General features: G+C 34.8%; 1 protein-coding gene across 3 annotated transcripts in view; it reads left to right on the forward strand.

Moving 5' to 3' along the window:
* RCAN1 (regulator of calcineurin 1) overlaps nt 1-19,756 on the forward strand; it is a 93,569-nt gene extending 73,813 nt beyond the window's left edge. For 2 of the 3 annotated variants that reach the window (XM_074214034.1, XM_074214036.1), the window contains exons 2-4: nt 12,342-12,515; nt 16,803-16,962; nt 18,389-19,756. In XM_074214034.1, coding sequence (XP_074070135.1) covers nt 12,342-12,515; nt 16,803-16,962; nt 18,389-18,561 — 507 coding nt within the window. In that variant the 3' untranslated portion in view covers nt 18,562-19,756. Of the gene's footprint in view, nt 1-7,495; nt 8,429-12,341; nt 12,516-16,802; nt 16,963-18,388 lie in introns of those variants that run through there. The other variant, XM_074214035.1, reaches the window with a different exon arrangement.
* Nucleotides 19,757-21,395: the final 1,639 nt, after the last annotated feature.

The following is a 21,395-nucleotide window of genomic DNA, read 5'->3' on the forward strand; positions in this document are numbered from 1 at the left end:
GCCTAAATCAGGCCAGTCCAACAATTTAGATTACAATTTAAAATGCAGTAAGGCATTATGGATCATAAAATGTAATTAAAATTAGTTTTTCTAGTAGGAAATTAAGATGAAATTTAAAAGGACACTTAATTATGATAAAATACAACTCCCCTTCTCCAAAGTAAGGATAGCAAATAATCAGCTAGATCAGGAAAGCATTCCCAAAGGGAAGCAAGAACTCAGGTAGAGTTTCTGACACAAGTTTCTCTTCAAACCAAGTCTTATATACTTGAAGAAGCATTTTAAAAAATCATGGCTCCCTTCCTTCACAGAGCCAGTTCAGTTTATTGATTCCAAAATTATTGCCCTGCATATAGAATGCTGGACACGGCTACCCATAGAAAAGAGGTCAGAAGGAGCAAGGGGACAAGATTGAAAGAGGAGAGAGAATAAAGAACTATGGAAGTGGTCCCAAAAGGACTACAAACATGTCCTACCACAGTATTGTACACCATAACCTAGGAACAATAATCCATAGGAACAATAATACAATACAGTCTCATCAAATGACAAAACCATTCACTATTCACATAAAACCAACACAACTCCTACCACACCTTATTTTATCTCTTCATTCCAGTTTAAGGTAATCCAGGGGTATATTTATATAACCCCAATTAATTTAATAAAATTTCAGCATTTCTCAAATCAGCTAAGTCCAGAGTCCCTAACAGTGTTGATCACATTTATTTAATAAATGGAAAAGTTCTTTAATCTTCTTGGGTCAAAACAAATAAAAGATGATGATGATGTTTGTCCTTCATTCTCTTTTTTTGCAAGGCAAAAAAAATGGCTAGTCTAAGGTCACACAGCTAGGTAATTATAAGTGACTAAGTCAGATTTAAACTCAGGTCCTCCTTATTCCAGGGCCAGTGCTCTATCCACTGAACACCTAGCTGCCCCTTTGCCCTTCATTCTCAAAGACCAAGACATCAGGGAGGTGATGGGGGACATACTCATGAATTGAATTTGAGTGAGAGGGGTGCTATGCTAAATCATCTGCCTCACTTTCTCCTCTGGAGCCATGTGGGTTCAACAGCCAATTATGAATCGGGACAGATAAAGAAAGCCCAGGATGTGAGGGCAGTTAGATTTAAGTAAATTGTCCAAGGACCCACAGCTAGTAAATGGCAAATCTGAGATCAGATTTGAACTTGGGTCTTCCTGACTCCAGGGCTGGTGCTCACTACCTGCCCCAAATAAATCAAAAGAATCAAATAAAAAAATCAAAGTATCAAATAAATATTGATAATAAATTTATCAACAAGTAAATCAATAATAAAACAAATATCTTTATAATGATTTAACTGAGAGAATAGGCAACTAGGTGAAGCAATAGATAAAATATCGAACATAGAAGCATTGTCATAAGTTCAAGAACATTCTCAGACACCTATCAGCTGTATGACCCTGGACAAATCACTTAACCCTGTTTGCCTCAGTTCCTCATCTCTGAAATGAGTGATAAGGAAATGGCCAAGAAAATCCAAATAGGATGACTGAAATAACCTAACAACAAGAACAACACCTCTGACCATTCCAGTTATTATACAAGATTTCACTTCTCGAAAGTTTCCCACTATACAATTCATTCAGGACAGCAAATAAGTTTTCTTTTCAAGATAAAAAATAGATCAGTTCCATCAAGAAGAAAAAAAAAAGACTTCATCTTCGTTTTCTCTGTTTCCTCCAGCTTCTTTCAAGTCATGACAGTAAACAATCTTTCCAGCTTTTCTCAATGAAAACTACCATCTCCTTAATATAGCATATAAATGTTTTTTACATTTGACTGTTAAAGTTACCATAACTCTAACTATAGGCTCTATATAAAGAGAATTTTGAAATATATGTTTACACAGGTATGCCTACTTTTCTAGTTTCAGAATCATTAATTATCCTTATGATTTGCCTTTGGCTATTTTTTTTTCATCTTAAACATTCCGTGGACAGTTGGTTCCAATAAGTTACAGAAGAGTGGGTAACCTTTGCCAACTAAGGAACGGTTGAGGTAATAAGGAAACTTGAAAACAGGAATTCAAACTATGATTAATGGGATTAGAAACAACAAAGAACTTAACAAACAAGGCAAAATCTTAAATGTTGTCCAGTCTTAAGGTGGAAATTAGTCTTTTTTTTTAAACTGGGGAGAAAATGTAATTTAGCACTTTTATTGATGAAACTATTTTTTAGTTTCTTCTATTGGTCATTTCCTTATCCCTTTGGTCTATTGTATTATACCATGGACTTTTCAACATTATTAGTACTCAGTTTATATCTCTCTAGATCCCATTATTGACCTTATGAGAAAAAGTTATGACACAGCATATTTCTTCTTTATAATCTCAGCAGTGGAGAGAATGCTGCCTTACCTAATAATGGAAGAATATACTAACAGCATTGCTCCATTAACTCAGAAGTTGAAAGTTCATATAAAATTAAAGTTGTCGTAGCTTTGTAATTAAGTGCAATAGGTGACAGATTCTCTTTGTTATTAATGCCATGTGTCATTGTCCTTCATACACAACTCATTCTTAAGGTTAGGGGTGGGAGAGAGGGCAGGAGCAGGAAAGATTGCTTCATTCTTTACACAGTTTAAGTTTGCAAATCGAAGTCAAAACTTTTTTTTTTCCTTTTGGTCAATTAATTTGTGCATATGTTCTCAGCCCACAGCATATTTTTGAGGTAGAGTTATAAACTCCTTGTGCTTTATAATGGAAGAACTGAGGTAACCTTAATTGAGTTGTAGGAATGTTGTAATAGGAATGATGGAGTTCAACATAAACCTCAGTTTTTCCTTGTTGCTACTCTGAAAATAACCCCTCCAAAACTTCTTAATGAAAATATATTTGAAGTGACATTTTTCAAGTTTAAGAAAGTACATCAAAGGTATTTGTGATTTTAGTAATTCAGATTTTTTTAAAAAAAAATATCAAACTTTCAGTTTTCTTCTGAAGCTTTTAGATAACTAAAACATTTTAAGGGGTACCTGTTTTTTGTTTTGAAGTATTTGGGAGGATTGGCAGTTATCCTTGGCTTTTTATTTTTGATTCTGTTTTCCACTCTACTGAGGACATTAATATGTGACTCCAAAAGTTGTAATGGCATGGTTCTATTACAATGGAAATTCCCAATCTCAAATTATTTAAATCATACTCATAAACAAGAACAAAGCATTTACCTGACTGTCTGAGTAGTAGTGCCAGGAGGCAATGGGACATGTACTCAGCTTGTAGAGGATCAGGGCTCTGGCAGGAAGCTCTCTAGCTAGATCGAGTTCAGGCAAAGCTAGCTTGCTGATCCTAACACTCCCATTTCTCCATGAGACAGACACAGGTACAGCAAATTGAAGTCATTCTTTCTACCCCAGACCTTCATTTCTTCTCTAGCAGCAAAACCTAAAGGATTTAGCTTCATCCCACCTCCAGGCTCTTCCTCTTAATAGCTCTTTGTTGAACCTTTTTGTGATTTCTGGTTTGGACCCTGCTTTTCCTTCAAATATTAACCTCTTGCCCTGAGCTTTTCAGGTACTGAATTTGTCTACTTGTAAAGCCCTAAAGTTCCTTACACCTAGATACACAGAAACTTCTTGGTAGTCCCTTGTTACTCCATTCCTCCAATAAGTCTGATTAGTTCCATGAACCCTAATTAATCATACCCCCTTGATTCCATGACCAATACTTTGTTGGGGTGTTTTACAAATGACAGAATCAGAGTCAACTTTAGAATTGAATTCATATCAGTGGTGATACAAGGTACCTTAGAGATCACCTAATCCAACCCCTCTTTTTTACCTTTTAAATTTGTATCTTTATTCTTCACAGGCTAGTGACAGGACACATCAAAGTTTTATGTCTAAAAGCTAAGGAATAAATCATCAGGAAAGAGATCTGATGGACTGAATGAATGATGATTCTGAATTAAAAATGATTGTGTATTCAGTGACTGTTCACACATAACCATTGTATTAGTTGGAGCAGTCTGAAAGAATCACAGAATAAACGAACCAGAGGGGACTTTAATCATCAATGAAGCCAAATTCTTTATTTAATAGGTGAATATAAACTGAGTCCTAGAAAGGTTAAATGATTTAATCCTTTGAGACAGCTAGTTACTGGCAGGGCCAAGACTAAAGCTTCATCCTGCTGACTCTCAGGTCACTGGGGGTTGGGGGAGGGGGATTAGATTAAAGGCCTTCATCTCCACTCTCCATCTTCACTTCCTGGAAGGCTCTCCCTCCTCCTATCAGATTCTTGGCTTCCTCCAGATTTCAACTAAAACTTATTTTCTGCAGAAAGCCTTTCCCAGCCCTCCTAGTCTTTGTGCCTTCCCTCTGAAATAACATCCAGTTTACCTTGTCTGTGTCTCATTCATACATGGTAAGCTGTTTAGGTGTTAGAAATTCCTGGAGTGGGGACCATTTTTGGCCTTTCTTTGTATCCCCAGCACTTAGCACTCAGTGAAACTTTAATAATTGCTTGTTGATTTGACTTCAGGGAAAGCAAAGAGAATAAGGGTTGACAAGGTGCCTGTTTGTGTACCAAACACTGTGCTGAGCACTTTTTACAAATATGATCTCTTGTGATCTTCATAACTCTTCGAGATCAGTATTAGGAGTATCCCCATTTTACAGTTAACTAAGGCAAACAGAGGTTAAGTGACTTGTTTAGGGTCACAAAGCTAGTTAGTGTCTGAGGTTGTGTTTGCATTTATGTCTTCCTGAGTCCAGGCCTGGAATTCTTGTCTGTTGCACTGCCAGTGAATAGACCAATGGCCTAGAGACATCTCTTCAATAATTCCTAGGCATGACTTAGAGCTGTGCTCTCTCTCACAAAAGAGGCTGAATAGGGTCTCTTCAAAAAGATACTAACTATACCATAAATATTTTTGAGACAGTCATTTATTTTACATAAAAGAAGCTCTTAAAGAAAAAAAAAGACTTAAGTGCATATTAGCATACACTTAAAACATAATGCTTTTATTTATACTCCATTATTAATAAACTAAGACTAAAACACAATACTATTACTATTCTTTTATAATGCTCCATAATACTCTTCCAGATAGTCAATACTGGCGAATCCAAGATATATATCTTCTATCTATCCAGGAATTCATAACTTAATATGTGGCTCAAAAATAATTTAATGGCATGGTTTTGTTATTGTGGTGGTCCATTCCTCCTCTGAGAAAGGTATCATTGTAGGGAGCAACTGTACTGGGAAAATGGGCCCCAAATCAGAGACTCTGATCTCTTGAGCCACCAAGGCTGGAAGCATCCATCTCTTGAGACAACACTATTCTACCATCTGTGGCCCAGAAAAGAAATAGTGAGTAGAAGACTTGAGATCCAGTTGCCAGCTCCCCTAGGTCAAGCTCAAGTTCTCACTGACATTGGCAAATAGCTTAATAACTGCTGCTAAGGAACCCAAAAAAGAAAAATCCTCTCCCTTCCTTTCTGGAAGTCCAAAAAAGATGTGACAGTCTCTACACTCAAAAGAAACAGAGACTACTGGATCCCTCCTTTCATTGATTGTTTTCCAATTATCCTGAATATGACTTGTTTGAACATAGTTGTTTGCATGTAGTCTCCTTCATTATACTGTGTGCTTTTTGACAACAGGGTCTGTTTTTACCTTTTTTTTTTGAATCTCTAGCTTTCAACAAAGTGCCTGGCACATTGTTTAATAAAATCTTTGCTGATTGATTGACTTATTTCTTCATCTACCTGGCACAGTTGCCAGTCATCTTTTGGCGCTACCTTGTAGTCACAAGGATCAGGACACCAACCAGAAGCCTCTGGTTGAACATGTCCTTTAGCTAGAGGTCGGAACAGCACAGAAGGGCCCCTTGCTCCATGGGAAGTGTTCTAATCCAGTCCCCTACTACAAGGTCATTGTTAAGATTTTTCAGTGATACTTTGTAGACAGTTTGTGACCAATCAGGACTAGTAATTGAAAGTTAGGACTTTAAAGGCAACAGTTCATCCAAAACTAGATCAAACTGACCTGTTATTGAAAGGTTTTTGGTTAATTGGTTATTTAAGCCTTATTTAAGAAGTATGTCCTTATAATGATAATTAAAAAATCATAAAGTAGAATATCATTTCATTTGTTTTGTGTATGTCATCAAACATTTAAAAACTAAAAATTTAAGTTGATTCTTGTTATTTTACATGCTATTCCTCAAGCTTAGAGGAAAGAAAGTAGAATTTCCTATGACTCTTATTCTCATATACTTTTCTTATTCTCTGACCATCAATCCTGACTACCTTTTTTTTTTCTATCTCCTTTTGAGGATAGAAAACTGGACCAGAGATGGAATATGTTAAAGGCTAAATTTGCTGTGTGACCTTGTGTCATTTTACACCTCTTGGACATCAACTCTTAACTTACAGATGAGGAATTTGGACCAGAAAATCCTCTTTTGGCTTTTAAGGTTTTATTGTTTCTCCACATAACAGAAAGAAAGGAGAGAAAGAAAAAAGAGAAGATTGTGGAGTGGGTGGAAGACATTCCAGAGCCATTCCCATCCAATCAGAAAGGGTGGAATGAAATTAAAGGCTTCCAAAAAAAGAATTGGAATGCCTTTCCACCTCCTTCCACCCCACCCCAAGCCCTAAATCTTTGTCCAGGTTAAGCAGCTGAATCTTGGCAATGGAATAGCAAGTTCTTCAACAATAGACAATCTAATAAGTTGTCCCCAGCAACCTCAAAGAATAACATTGGCTATAGGTATTAATATGTTCATTATTTTTCAGCAGCTTTTAAAGTATGTACATTTAGATCTTTTCAGATCAAAAGTGATGATTAATTGGCATAGCAAAGTTTATATAGTGTACTTCTTATATAACTACATAATTTGACATTCGGTCAAACTACATCACTTTTAAACATCTGTTTAGTAAGATTACGGTTTGACTTTTTTGTCTTGTTTGATTTTTAAACTACTCACAAGTTTTAAGAATTCTTCAAAATTCATCTTTAAATTTACATTCTAATTGCTACCATCACCTTTCCTTTACTTTGAAAGCCCAAATACCATTCTGTGCTTCACTTGAAAAAGGTTTTAAAAACAATCTGCTTGCAGAAAAGTTGTAAAAAGAAAATGGAATGATTGTTAAGGACCCAGAAAGAGAAGTACTTGAATAGCCCTTTGAATTGGCAAAATATTTAGCATTTTGACAAGAATTCAGGCTTTTGAAATGGGAAGCAGCAAAGAATCTAACTATCCTAGTATGTTCACCCAGGCTTGTGTATATTCTTACATGGAAAAAAAATCCATCTGAACTTTGGTCTTCAAGTTAAAGGCTGTACATTGTTTTTCTCTACTTTCTCTTTAAAAACATGATCTCCATGCTTTGTAAGAAAGAAGTCTTATTGTATGATATATATATTCATATATAAATTTGTGATATACATAAGATATATAAATGTGATATATGTATATAGGTATTTATAAATAAATATATATGTCTCTAGGAGCAGCATATGTTTAGATTTCAGGGAATAAGCATGATCAGGCTTAAAGTTTTCAAAAGAAATTCTTCAGCTCCTTTTAAGAAATAAAATTTGAAGGACCTTTTTTCTTAATAAAACATTGAAACACAGCTTAATGAACAGTAATTGGGACATTTGCCAATCAGTAGTTAAATGAGAAAAATTATTTTTCAAAATTAATTTTACTGTTAGATTTATTAAGACAATTGTAAATCTTTCCATTAATCTCCCAATTTGAAATTTTCATCAAGTTTTTCAGGAAGCACAAAGATCAAAAATGCTGAGATTTGTTTCCAAGTTTCCAAGAGCCTTGAAATTTCCCTAAGGGTAATTACTGTTTACTGCTATAGACCTTCGTCCTTTTCTGCAGTAACATTTTCCATCTTAGGGAGAGTCATCCCATTCAAGTGAGGAGCATGTTGTCTGAGCACTGAATGGAATTACTACCAATGGAAACTATTCTGCAAGAGGAGTTGATAAAGCAGCTGCTGTGCAAACCTCAGCTGTTTTTTCCATCCTCCCAAAGCAAAGTTAATTAGCATAGGGAAAGTGACTAATGTGCTGACGTCACCTCTTTCCAGTCCAGGCTTACATTTTGTCCCAGGCTGCCTGTAAGCATGCAGGACTTTATTCAGGAATTTGCTGTCCCTTACTGGATACTCGGAAAGCTACTCCTTTTTTCCCCCAAGGGGCCAGACTGCTTTCCTTTATAAATGCTCTCTAACTGAAAGCTTTAAAAAGTATTCTACTGGGGACTTTACCTCTCTCCTCTCTAGCTACCATTAGCAGTTAAAAAAAGAGGCAAGATGCATTTTAGAAACTTTAACTACAGTTTTAGCTCCTTGATTGCCTGTATTGCACACAGTGATGTCTTCGGTGAAAGTGAAACCAGGGTAAGACTTCCAAAATTAATGTGACATAAAAGTTTAGCTCTGAGGCTTTTGGCTAATAGGCATTGATTGTGTATCTTTGTTACCTTGTGGATTTTAAGAGTTTAAGATAATTTTATTTTTTTAATTTGAAAATTACAACTGAGGCAAAATGAGATTTTTGAGGGAAATGTGTGTTCTCTTTGGTTTGAATCAAACCAGAAATTAGCATTGTATCTATGAATACTTTACAAAAGAGAGTAAACTTTCCTCAGAACTGTGTGGTGAGAGGTGGGATAGAACTCTTACATGAAATAGTATTGACAGTCTGAAGAGAGCAAATTATTTGAATTTTTGTTGAAATATAACCAACAGGATCTTTGTTTTGTTTTGTCTTGAATACAACTTCTATGTCTAGTTTCTAAGAATGAAGAAATAATAGTAAAATCTAAAAAATACAATAAATCATTGAAGTGTGGAGTCTGAATGCCTTCCTAAAAAGCATACCTTGCTAGTGAATAAAAGTGTTGCTAACTAATGAATTGCAGAGAAATTATTCACCAAATGGAAACTAAGAAATTTTTGTCACTTTATAGTTTTTTTCTTTCTAGTTTGCCTTTTAATGTTTCTTAAAATCTAGTTAGCTGTTCTTGAATACTTCAGTATTATATATGAATCCTGAAGGGTTAATGTAATTTTCCTCCTTAAAAAAGAGAATAAGCACTTTAATGGCAGCATCTTTTATAACAATAACAACAAAATTATTCTTCATTTATTATTTGCAAGGCATTGTGCAAGGAGCTGGGGGTAAAGACAAAATTAATTGTAACCTCGCTTACAATCCACTGGAAGGGTACAAATAAAATTATTACAGAAGGGGAAACTATTAGGGAGAGAATAGTAACAACTGGGAAAATGAGGGAAAGTTTGGCCTGGCTATTCCACTTACTGTATGACTTTAGCCAAGTCACTTATCTTCCTGAGCCTCAGTTTCCTCATATGCAAACATGAAAATTGTTCATGTTTTTAATCATCTATCAATTGGAGAATGACTCTTAATTTTTATAAATTTGGCTCATCTTTCTATATTTTTGAGAGATGAGACCTTCACCAGAAAAACTTGCTTTAAGTTTTTTTCATAATTATGATTGCTAACATATTCCTTCATTCTATTTCCTCCCTATTTATTCAATACTATCTTCTTCCACCCTCTTTCCTCAAAGTATTTTACTTCTGATTATTGCTTTTCTCAATCCACCCTCCCTTTTATGAGCACCCCTCCTTTCTCTTATCCCTTTTCCTTCCTACTTTCCTGTAGAGTACGGTAGATCTCTACCCAGCTGAGTGTGTTATCCTCTTTGAGCCAATTCTGAGAAAAGTAAGGTTCAGGTGGTCTCTTCAGCCTCTCCCAACATCCTCTCCACTGTAATAGCTCTTGATCCACTATATTCCTCTTTTTCTCCACTTAATTTTATTTTAAAAGATATCATCCCATCACACATTCAACTCACTACCTGTGATTTTTGTTATATATACTTTACAATTGCCCTAATAATGAGAAAGTACTATCATCTTCTCATGTAGAAATGTAAAAAGTTTTGCCTTATTGATAAGTCCCTTATGATTTCCCATTCCTGTTTACCTTTTTATTCTTCTCTTGATTCTTGTATTTGGAAGTCAGATTTCTATTCAGCTCTAGTCTTTTCATCAGAAATGCTTCAAAATCCTCAATTCCATTGAATGTCCATTTTTTTTTCCTCTGAAGGATTATACTTAGTTTTTCTGGGTAGGTGATTCTTGGTTATAATACTAAGTCCTTTGTTCTCTGGAAAATCATATTTCAAGCCCTCCAGTCCTTTAATATAGAAGCTACTAAATCTTGTGTTATCCTGATTAAGACTCAGCAATATTTGAATTGTTTCTGTTTTTGCAATATTTTTGTCCTTAACTTGGGAGTTCTGGAATTTAGCTATAATATGCTTGGGAGTTTTCATCTTGCTCATTTCCCCAGTCTATTTCTTGTTTTTTTAATTCTTTACTAAAGTGGGACCCTGCTTCCAGGGTGTAGGATGTACTGTCCCAAGCTTCAAGAGTTTTGTGTAGCAGTTTTCAGAGATACTTCTATAGACATGTAAGTTTTCAGTTTTTCCAAGTTGGTACTATTTAAGGAGTATTGTGTTGGCTGCTCTCCTGGTCTGTGCTCTAGTCTTGTGAATGACCATAATTACTCTTTTCTGTCCTGGAACTGTGCTGAGAATCCTTGTTCCAATGCAGCCCTGCCCCGCCCCCTGAACTGCAATCTGGATCTGAATATGAGCAGAACAACAGAGTGTCCCAATGCCAACAAAGAGACCCCCATAAGTTCCTTCTAACTCCCTTATCAACTGTGGGGTACAGAAGCAACCACTGCAGCTGCTGATTCATTCCATCCCAAGGCCTGCCCCGGGTTTGCTGGTTTGCACTGGACTGTATTCCATTCTCACCCTATTATGACAGACTTTTTTTCACTAATTTTAAAATTGAATTGAGCTGAAAAATTGTTTCACCCCATTCTTTTGAGGGTTCATTCACTCCTGGGTTTGTTTCATGGAACTATTTAAGGATATTCTTACCTAAGCTCTATAAATATTTAGATTTTAGAAATACTATGATTGAGGATTCAACAGCTATCTGCTTGGATAGCCATAGGACTGAAACTAGAAGCTAAACCTCTCCCCCCCCCCACCACACCCAATAGGAGAGGGTAGTAGAGATATAAGGAAGGCAGCTACTAGCCAAGTAGAGCTCTCCTCTAGCAAGGCAGTCTTGGGAAGGGCAAGAACTACAATTCCTCCCCAACCCTCCAGTATACTTTCCTCATTCTCTTTCTCTGATGTCATTTCTTCCTCAGGATATATTTCCTGCCCTTCCCTCCTTTAGAACAGGTAAGGTCAGAGCTTCCAGCCTGAGTAAGAACTTTCCAAGAAGACAAACATTGGTGAATCCCTGTAGAGTACAATTTTTAATTGCTTAAAAAATTATGGCTTGAGAAAGCAGAGTCATTTATATATCTTGTTCATGCCTTGCAAAAATTGTCATGATCATCTACAAAGAAAAAAGTTGGTTCATTTAATGGAATAGTAATGATAAAATTCCTAGAAAATATATATATATATATACACCCTCTAAGAATTTATAGTTTGCTTTGATCATAAATCATTTATCATGACTTATTTTTAATAAGTCACCTCTTATTAATTGCCATAAGTTCAATAGTAATTAAACAGTCATGATATCCATTGATGAGATCTTGTGAAATTACAGATTAACTAAGCCCACCTTCTAAAACCAATATATCAAACAAAGAACCCAACTATTTTACATTATTTTAAAACCTTTATTGAGTGAAAGGAAAAAATAGACAAATTATTATTTTCCTCTATTGTATTATAAATACTATTTCACTGACTTGTTTTTAACTTAGTTTCCATCAAAATGAATTTTAGATTAACATTATTATTTTTTAAGCCATACATAAAATTGTTCTCTACATTTGGATGATACCGATATAAAAATGGTAATTTCTTCAAATTGTCATTCTACATATTTCCACATAAAATAAGTAGAAATGAGCCTTAAACATGAGTTTTTTTACTTAACCAAGTATAGTTTGAAAATATATTCTGAAAGTCAATAAACTTAAACTCCATCAAATTAAGGAAATTAAAGAATTTCAGCACAGATTAGAAAATACCTTGTTCCAGTTTCCCCAGGGGGTGTCAGGAAGGGATGAAAGAGACCAATCACAAGGTTGCCATGTCAATTCTTATTAGGGGACTGTGTATTAAAGATTCTATATAGATGGGCTGAGTTTTTTATATGCATTCAATTTTCTAAGGAAGAGAACATGAAAAACTTGCTGAGATCTAATAACTGTTCTTTTTTGTCACTTTTTCAGGCCAAATTTGAATCTCTCTTTAGAACTTATGACAAAGACATCACATTTCAATATTTTAAGAGCTTCAAACGAGTACGAATAAACTTCAGTAACCCACTGTCTGCAGCAGATGCCCGGCTGCAGCTTCATAAAACCGAATTTCTTGGAAAGGAAATGAAATTATATTTTGCTCAGGTAAGTTGGAATAAGTAGGAGTATTCTTCTAAAAACGTGATCTCTTTATTTATACCCCCTTTTCAACATTTATAGAAAAGCCTAAATATGCAAACTGATATTAACAAAATAAGATCATATTTGTCATATTTGTTTATATGCACCCTCGATTTTTTTTATGCTTTCAGATGTTGTTATTGTTAAAAAAAAAAAACATTCACATATAGGGAGTACTGTGATTTGGTTGCTTTTGGGAAGTGGTGTAAAGATACTATCTCCAGTAAGATCTACCTTACCCTTTTCAATCTCACTGAGATGATTTGCATGGCAACCTGGAGGATTATGGAGAGATGAAAAAATTCTCATTCCAGCCCCACAGTCCTTTTTAATTTGCTAAGTTCAATATAATTTGAAAGGATATCAGACTTACAGCCAAGGAAAATGAAGGAAATTAAAAGGAACTTCAGAACATAATTTAAATGAGTTTAAACAAAGGAATTCTAAACAATCAAAGAATAGGAGCAAAAGATAGATTCAAACATTCCTAAGGCCTTCTGGATCTAATTATTTTGACTTGGTTGACTGAGGTTTGTTTAAAAAAAATGCTAATGATAACTGAGATACTAAAGGCCTAGCCAACCCTATAGATTCTATGGTGAAGAAACTATATCACACCCGAAGGTCAGTCAGACTCGAGAGCATTAGCAGCCAAGTTAAGAGGCTTCAACTCTGAGAAAGCATAGGAAAAAACTGCAGATGAAGAAACCCCTGACAATCAGCAGAGACCCTCCCAGAGAGTAGGTGACGATGTTACACAAGAGGGAGAGAAATTGTTCTCATCAAAGCTATAGGTGTACCCCTCTGTGTGTGTTCACTGGTCATTTGTGGGGGGGGGGGGCACATGCATGTAGAACACTGGTGGCTCCTACTCTGACACTGCAGAATCTCTAAAGTTCTCTTATAACACTGTCACTCTCCCAGTTCCTGAGCTGTTTTGCTGAATAACTGCTGCCCTCTGCTGACAAATCAGCTTCAGGAGAAAGTCTAGCACCAAATGGCAACCTTTGCCCTACTTTCCACCAACATAGTGCTATTTTATGCTTAGTCATGCTTTTAATCTTTTTTCATTCTTTCATTTAAATCATGTCACACATCTCTACAGTCTTCATATTTGCTATAGCTTCTGTTATAATGAGGCAGCTAAGTGGAAGGCTTGGAGTCTAGAAGATTCATGTTCCTGAATTCAAATTTGGCCTCAGATACTTGTTAGCTCTATGACCCCAAGCTAGGCATGTAAGCCTGTTTGCCTCAGTTCCTCATCTGTAAATGACCTGAAGAAGGAAATGACAAACCAAAGAGTTGGACACTACTGAAAAACAACACACCAGTATGATGCATTAATATTACAATTATGTTCATTTCTTACAATGTGCTCAACTATTCCCTGATCATTAGACATCCAGATTGTTTCCAATGTTTTTTGGAATTACAAGAATGTTGCTTAGATCATTTTTGCATAAATCATTTTGGGACTATTAATAACATCTTTTAATTATAGTTCAAATAATAGTTTCATTGAATCCAAGTATTAAGCAGCATTCCTTTTTTTTCTTACTCTACATTTAAAGGAAGAAATCTGTTCCAGAAAAAATATGAGTTATATTCATTTACATAACTAGTATTCATATATATATATATATGAATGTATAAATAAAACTAGTATTCATATCTATATAAATAAAGCCTGGCAGTTATATACATGTATGTGTATCTATACATCAAAAAGTTTAAAGGACAGCTAGGTGGCGCAGTGGATAGAACACTGGCCTTGGAGTTGGGAGTACCTGAGTTCAAATCCAACCTCAGACACTTAATAATTACCTAGTTGTGTGGCCTTGGGCAAGCCACTTAACCCCATCGCCTTGAAAAATCTAGAAAAAAAAAGTTTAGCTATTAGTTCGAGTTTCAATCCTTAGAGTCAGCTGGCCTAACCATGAAAAAGGTCATGCTCAAAACAAGTAGTGTGTATATATATATTTTAGTTTTTGTAAGGCAATGGGGCCTGACTCTAGGGCCAGTGTTCAATCTACTGTGCCTAGCAACCCCAACAAGAGTATATTTTTAATAAATTTTAAATTTTTCCTGCATAGCACACTATTTTGGGAGACAGTCATGAGTTCCCCATTCAACACTATTAAGAAGGTTTGTCATTATGACTTTGGTAAGCACAAGAAGGACTAATAATTAAGTCAAAAACCTAATAGGTTTTTAATATTTTTTAGCTTTGTTAAACCTTTTCTAAGTTACAAAGATGTATGTATTTTCACTTTTTTCATTAAAATTTTCATTTTCACTAAATTTTTCATTTAGACTGCATATATCGTGGGTTAGTGTTATTACTGTAACCTGAGATCTAAGAAATTGAAGTGACTTACCCAGGGTCATATAACCTATATGGAGGTATTATCATCAAATCTTTTCTATTGACACCTTCTTTTCATATTCTCTTTTGCCAGTCTCTGAAAAAATCCTTCTGTATAGGTCAACAGTCTAGATCCCAGTTCATCTGACATCTAGTCCAATGCATTTCCATTTACTACTTCTTGATTTTATTTTTAAACTTCAGGAAGTCCATGAACTTAAGGAACTTAGGAAAAAAATATTCATTTTCACTAATCTGTAATGAAAATTTATCATTTAGCATTTTCTCCCATTATGAATGTAGTTAACAACATAAATCTTTTTCTGAGAAAGTCAATAAGGAAATAAAATTGATATACGGAAGCTATAAGAGGAAAAGTTTTGGAAATATTCCTATTAAATTAAAGGAAAAATATTAGTAAAAGTTTTCTGTCTTCCTAATTACATCAATTATTTCACTGGATTGTGATTGGTTTCAATGGGGCTCTAGAAATGGGTTTTTAGTAGAGGACTCTTAGCTAATATAAACAAGCTTTAAAATGTCAAGTCTCTCCAGACATAATGCTAGTGATACTTTCTCTTCATCAAATTAGGAGTCACTCTACCTCTTGATCAAGGGTTCCAAACAACCTTGGTTCTTTGCGTCAGATTTCCCTCTCATCATCTTTTAGACCATTACCCCCTTACCATCTTATTTGTTGAAACTTCATCTTCAATTCTTGTGGATGTTTATTTTAAATATTTGCTAACTTATTCTTTTTCCATTTTTCTTGTTCTCCCAGAAAGTAGACTTTTCAAAATGCCTACCAAAATCTTTACCAACTTTTTCATATCTACCAGCATCCTATTTAAAAGTAATATAACTTAAAGATGTTAATAGCCAGAAAAAAAGATTTATTTGTACAAATACTATTTTAAACATTGTCTTTGTAATGATGTAATAAATAGCTGTAAGCCTCAGTAACCTAAAACACAGAACCAATGTAACAAGTAATGTAAAAGATTGGACTGAAATTGAACTTCTAGTCCTACCTCTGCAGCTAACCCATGTGGGATAGTGAACAAATCTGAGTTTCTTCATGTATAAATTTAGAAACTTAGACTATGATTTCTCTGAGGTTCCACTAATCCTAAAAATTTCCAAAATATTGAAAATGGTTCCCTGATTGCGGCAAGATTACCAAAGCTCCTCCAGAGGCACTTAACCTGGAGTTCAGAGGTCCATGAACTTAAGGAACTTAGGAAAAAATATTCATTTTCACTAATCTCTAATGAAAATGTATCATTTAGCATTTTCTCCCATTATGAATGTAGTTAACAACATAAATCTTTTTCTGAGAAAGTCAATAAGCATACTAATGTGAATAAAATTGATTAAGAACTACTGACTACCTGGTCAGCTTTACTGACTGACAGGATACTCTACGTGTAGACTCTTTAAAAAGTTGCATATATTTAGTAATGTAATTATATAGTATTGATATACATTGTCTCATATATCCATAATAAACCTTTGTAGATGATAGTGCAAGGTAATGAATATTTTTCCTCATTTATTATCATGTCCATATCTCTGAACCTAAGATTTGGAAACTGGAGCTCAGAGGATTTCAGTGGTTTACCCAAAGTCATACAGCTAATTAAGTAATATGACTTGTTTAAGGATCTTTTTTCCCTGACCATGGTAAGATCACTTTAGAATTAGTCCTAGATTCACTAGTGTTTTTGTGTCTGAGCCTTTTTTTTTCAATTTCACAACTGTCTTTTTGGGCATTTTGGTTCTATTTAATAATTTACAGTACAATGAAAGAGCCTTGTTCATATGCTTTAATTGCTTGCTGTTGAATCCTTCTGAAAATGTTTATATTGATGTCCTTTTCTCTTTAGACTTTGCACATAGGAAGCTCACACCTGGCTCCGCCTAATCCAGACAAACAGTTTTTGATTTCTCCTCCTGCCTCTCCACCTGTTGGCTGGAAACAAGTGGAAGATGCTACTCCAGTCATTAATTATGACCTTTTATATGCTATCTCCAAGTTAGGGCCAGGTAAGGACCATTCTTATGACAAATATAACAATGGTAGTGGTCTGGGGGAGAGAAGCAAAGGATTGTGAGGGGTGGAGGAGGGTGTGAAGATGTTAAAAGTCAATCAGCACCTCATCACCTTTTTTATTTCATATGATTTAAACTAAACACATTTTTATTCTTCCTTAGAACTGTTTTTTTTTGTTTTGTTCTACTCTGAGTTCACTTTGGTATAACAAGCAATTGTTATAGGCTTAATGTTTTTCTTTTTTCATTGGAAGCTTCAGGGGGATGTGGAAGTGGAAGAGAAGAAAAAAAATTTTAACTGGAAAAAGTAATTTATTAAAGTCCCTGGTGTATTTTGAGCTCTGTGCCAGGCATTGGATCTTATCTTTAGTTTTTTAATTCCCTTCTAGTGGTCATCTATATCATATACCTGCTTCTTAACCTTATGTGATGAACAGAGTTAAGCTAGAAAGATGGTGACTCCTAGGGATGATAAAAAAAAAAAGTAGATTTTGAACTAGAAAGGACCTTTGAAGTGGTCTAACTGAAACTCCTTCTTTACAAATGAAAAGCCTGAGTTTCATAAAGATTAAATTAATTGTCCAGTGTCATCCAGGTAGTTAATCGGGTCTCAGGTTCTCTGATTCTAGATACCATGCTATGAACCAAGGCAAAGCACCATCAAAATAGAGCACTAACTGAGACTCCCATCACTAAACTTACTTTGGAGACCCAGTGTAGTACTTTAGACCTACTAGTGGAGCTTTATATTGTACCCAGAGTGGAAAAAAAAGGTTTTGAAAGGCCAAATGGAATTAAAACAGTTTGCTGGAAAGTGAAACTATATCTCCTGAAGAAGATGTAATTACTGCATTCAGTAATAGAATGATTGGATTTTTTGATCCAGCTTGCATGTCAACTTCAATTCTTTGGCACTAGAAAATAGGAATTCTTAAATTTATTTAAAATTTTTTTTAATGCGGGGTGACTAGGTGGTGCAGAGCACCGGCCTTGGAGTCAGGAGTACCTGGGTTCAAATCCGACCTCAGACACTTAATAATTACCTAGCCATGTGGCCTTGGGCAAGCCACTTAACCCCATTGCCTTGAAAAATCTAAAAAAAAAAATTAATAGAAATAAACATATTTCAGTATAATTAATTTGCTTTATATTCCATGTATTTTATTTTACACATTTAGAAATATTCTGAGAACATGTCTATAGTGCTTCAGAGGGTTCATTATACACACAAAAAGATTTAATCCCTGGTCTAACTGTGAAAAATATCCATCTCCCTACATTTATTCAGCTCTGCTTAGCAACTTAATCAAATTGTTGTGTACTCTAAGCTGGCTGCATTTCCATTTACTACTTCTTGATTTTATTTTTAAACTTGTTAGGGGCATTTCTAAGATGTCTTGTAATTGTTTTCCACCCCCAGGTGAAAAATATGAATTACATGCAGCAACTGACACCACTCCCAGTGTGGTGGTCCATGTATGTGAGAGCGACCAGGAAAATGAGGAGGAGGATGAAACTGATGGAATGAAGAAACCCAAACCAAAAATTATTCAGACCAGAAGACCAGAGTACACTCCTATTCATTTAAGCTGAACTGATATAATGGCATAGATGAATTCCAAACCACTGTTCATTCATAGGGAGTAATCTTTTTACTGTGGAAATGTCAGGTCACAGTTTTTGTGGAGGCAACAAAGACAGGTGACTGCGGCCAGATTTCCAGTTCGTGTTGCTGAGAAGAGAATCAAGGAACTCCCGTCTCCTTGTTCTCAGTGCTGCACATCAGTTAGTGTTCATGGAGCCCTAGAATGGCCTTATGCCCATCACTGAGTTAATGATGATCAGACATTTGGGAAAGAATTGAAACAGCCAGTAAGTGACACTTGTTGTTTTTTTTTTTTCAGGTGAACGGTTTTGGTTTTGGTTTTGTCTTTTTTTCTGTTTGTTTCAGAGAAAAGATGATCACAAGTGTGAGAAGTTTTTTATGTTGCTACATAATCTACAGTGATAGAATTTATCATCTGGTGGGCAATAGTCATTGTGTGGAATACCTAGTACAGTAGCATTGTTAAAAAAAAATAGTGTGGGAAGTTGGAAAGTTTTCTTTTTCCTTGTGTTTTCTTATTTTGTGCATGTGTAGTTAGTTACTGATTTTCCAAACTAACTTTTGTGTCAGTCTCTTATCTTCTTTGTTTTTTACATTTTGAGAAAACAGATAGTATTTATTGCCCTTCCAGATCCTCATCCTCTGTTTTCAATGACATTCAATTTACAGCTGGAATGCATTCACAGACATCTTACTTGATGCCGTATGTAATTGTACTTTCCAAAAGATAGTGATCTGGATTTTAACATTCATGTGTGGGATTTAGCCTGAAGAATTAAGAAAATAGCATTTTAATTGCACAATTTAGCAAGTGGGTGGTCTTAGTTTGGGTATTTTTTGGTTGGGATTTGGTTTATTTAATGTTTGTTAAAATATGAATGCTAGCTTTAGGTCTACTTGGGAAATATTGGCGTGGACATTTTGATTTTCTTTCCACTGAAATATGAAAATAAACTTGTAAATAAAGCTGTTAACATATATTCATAGCTGTGTATAACTGGGTGAAAATATGGCAATGGGAGACTATTGCAAAGCATAAGTACTTTCCTGTGTATCTGTATATTGTAGAAAATATTGTTAAAATATTTTTAACAGAGTTTGGATTCAAAGTATGTGAAGTGAATAGTATATGTGTGATTATAAAAGAGGGATGCAGTGCCTTTCCCCAAATTTCAAATGGAATTCTACACATCATTTTTTTCCTAGTTACAATGTGTATGTCCAGTAAATAAGTATTACATTTTGGACTTATAATGCCATAGCAAAGTGTTTCAAGTTGACATACTTAATGCCAAATAACAATGCATGCTTCAGAAATTTGAAATATAGTTTCCTTGAAAGAACAGTTTAGAAGCTACTCTTTTAGTTACTCTGATCAAGAATATAGTTGAATGCTCTCAGAATTCTGTTTACAGCACACCAGAAGGAAAAACCACCATTATGTAGCTGTTCAAGTATTTCTAGTTATGTGGTTTTTTAATTGGAGAATCTAACCTTAAAGCATCATTTTTTAATGGTATTCTATAATAAATTGGCACAATATGTTCTTTGTGCAAACAATTTCTTTTCTCTGTTTTATTTGGGTAATATCAATCTTGCACTCCAAATACATTATAAATCAAACTAAGTTTCCAGTGCAAAAGCCAAACAGTATGCAAAAAATACATCAAATACTGACATATTCGGTGCAATGGGAAGTTAATTTCATTTTTAATTCCTTTCTATTAACCTATACTTTCAATAAAAACAAATAAATGAAGCTGTCATACAATTATAAAGATCAAGAAACTTGGCCACGGAGAAGAGTTGAGGTAATGCACTCCTTTTCCTTCTTTGCATAAATGTAGGCCTACCTTGTAGAATACTGCACATATTATCAGACTCAGTTGATACTTTTTAATCTTTTTTTTTAATCCCATGCTACAAGGGATGGTTCATTTGGTAAAAGAGGAGGAGGGAGGGAATTCAGAAATTCATTCAGAAATGAATGTGAAATAAAAACAAGTAAACTAAGATATTTTTTGAATCTATATTTTCAAAGACAATTGTGATTTCATAGCAAGTCTACACACATACACACACACACACACACACACACACACACACACAGACAAATTCCTTCATCCTTAGCTTCTCTGATGCAGTTTCCTTATTAAAAGCCCCAGATATGCAGTTTGACCTCATCTAAGAACACACTAATCAGCATGCTGCTGATCAGAGAGTTTCCTTGAGAAGGTAAGGGAAATGCATCTACCAAAAGTGAAAAGAACCATAGAATCTTTGCTGTATATTCTTGCTGTGTTTAGCTAAAGTATATCTACTTTGTTAAATGTTTACTGAATAATGATGGCCTCATTTTGTCCCAAAATTGAACTTGAACTCAGAGACTACTGTCATTAGATACATAATCTCCCATAGCAACCTGAAATGGACCCACCCAGGAAACTACATTCTAAATCAATCAACCAATGTGACAATTTACATGGGAGAGCAAAGTAGAATCTGAGATCCTCTATAGTAATCCATAAGCCTACTTAAGACTTAATAAAGAAAAATTACTTTTGCAAAGTCACTTTTCCTCTTTGCTTAAAAAATTGTCTCCTGTAGCAACAAGTAAAACCCATAAAACATTTTTCCACTGCCTTTAAAAAGAAAAGTTGCTTGTCACATAGAATAAATACCTACCATTGAGTAAAGAAGTTTTATTTTGCGTGTCTATCCCTTCTCAAATCAGATTTGTATTCATGAAACATTTTTTCCTAAATAAAAATGAAATCTAAATTTTACAAAATTGCTTCTACTAACTAGGTTCATTTCTAAC

This window comes from Macrotis lagotis, chromosome 1 (genome assembly GCF_037893015.1).
Source record: "Macrotis lagotis isolate mMagLag1 chromosome 1, bilby.v1.9.chrom.fasta, whole genome shotgun sequence".
In the NCBI taxonomy this organism is placed as follows: domain Eukaryota; kingdom Metazoa; phylum Chordata; class Mammalia; order Peramelemorphia; family Peramelidae; genus Macrotis; species Macrotis lagotis.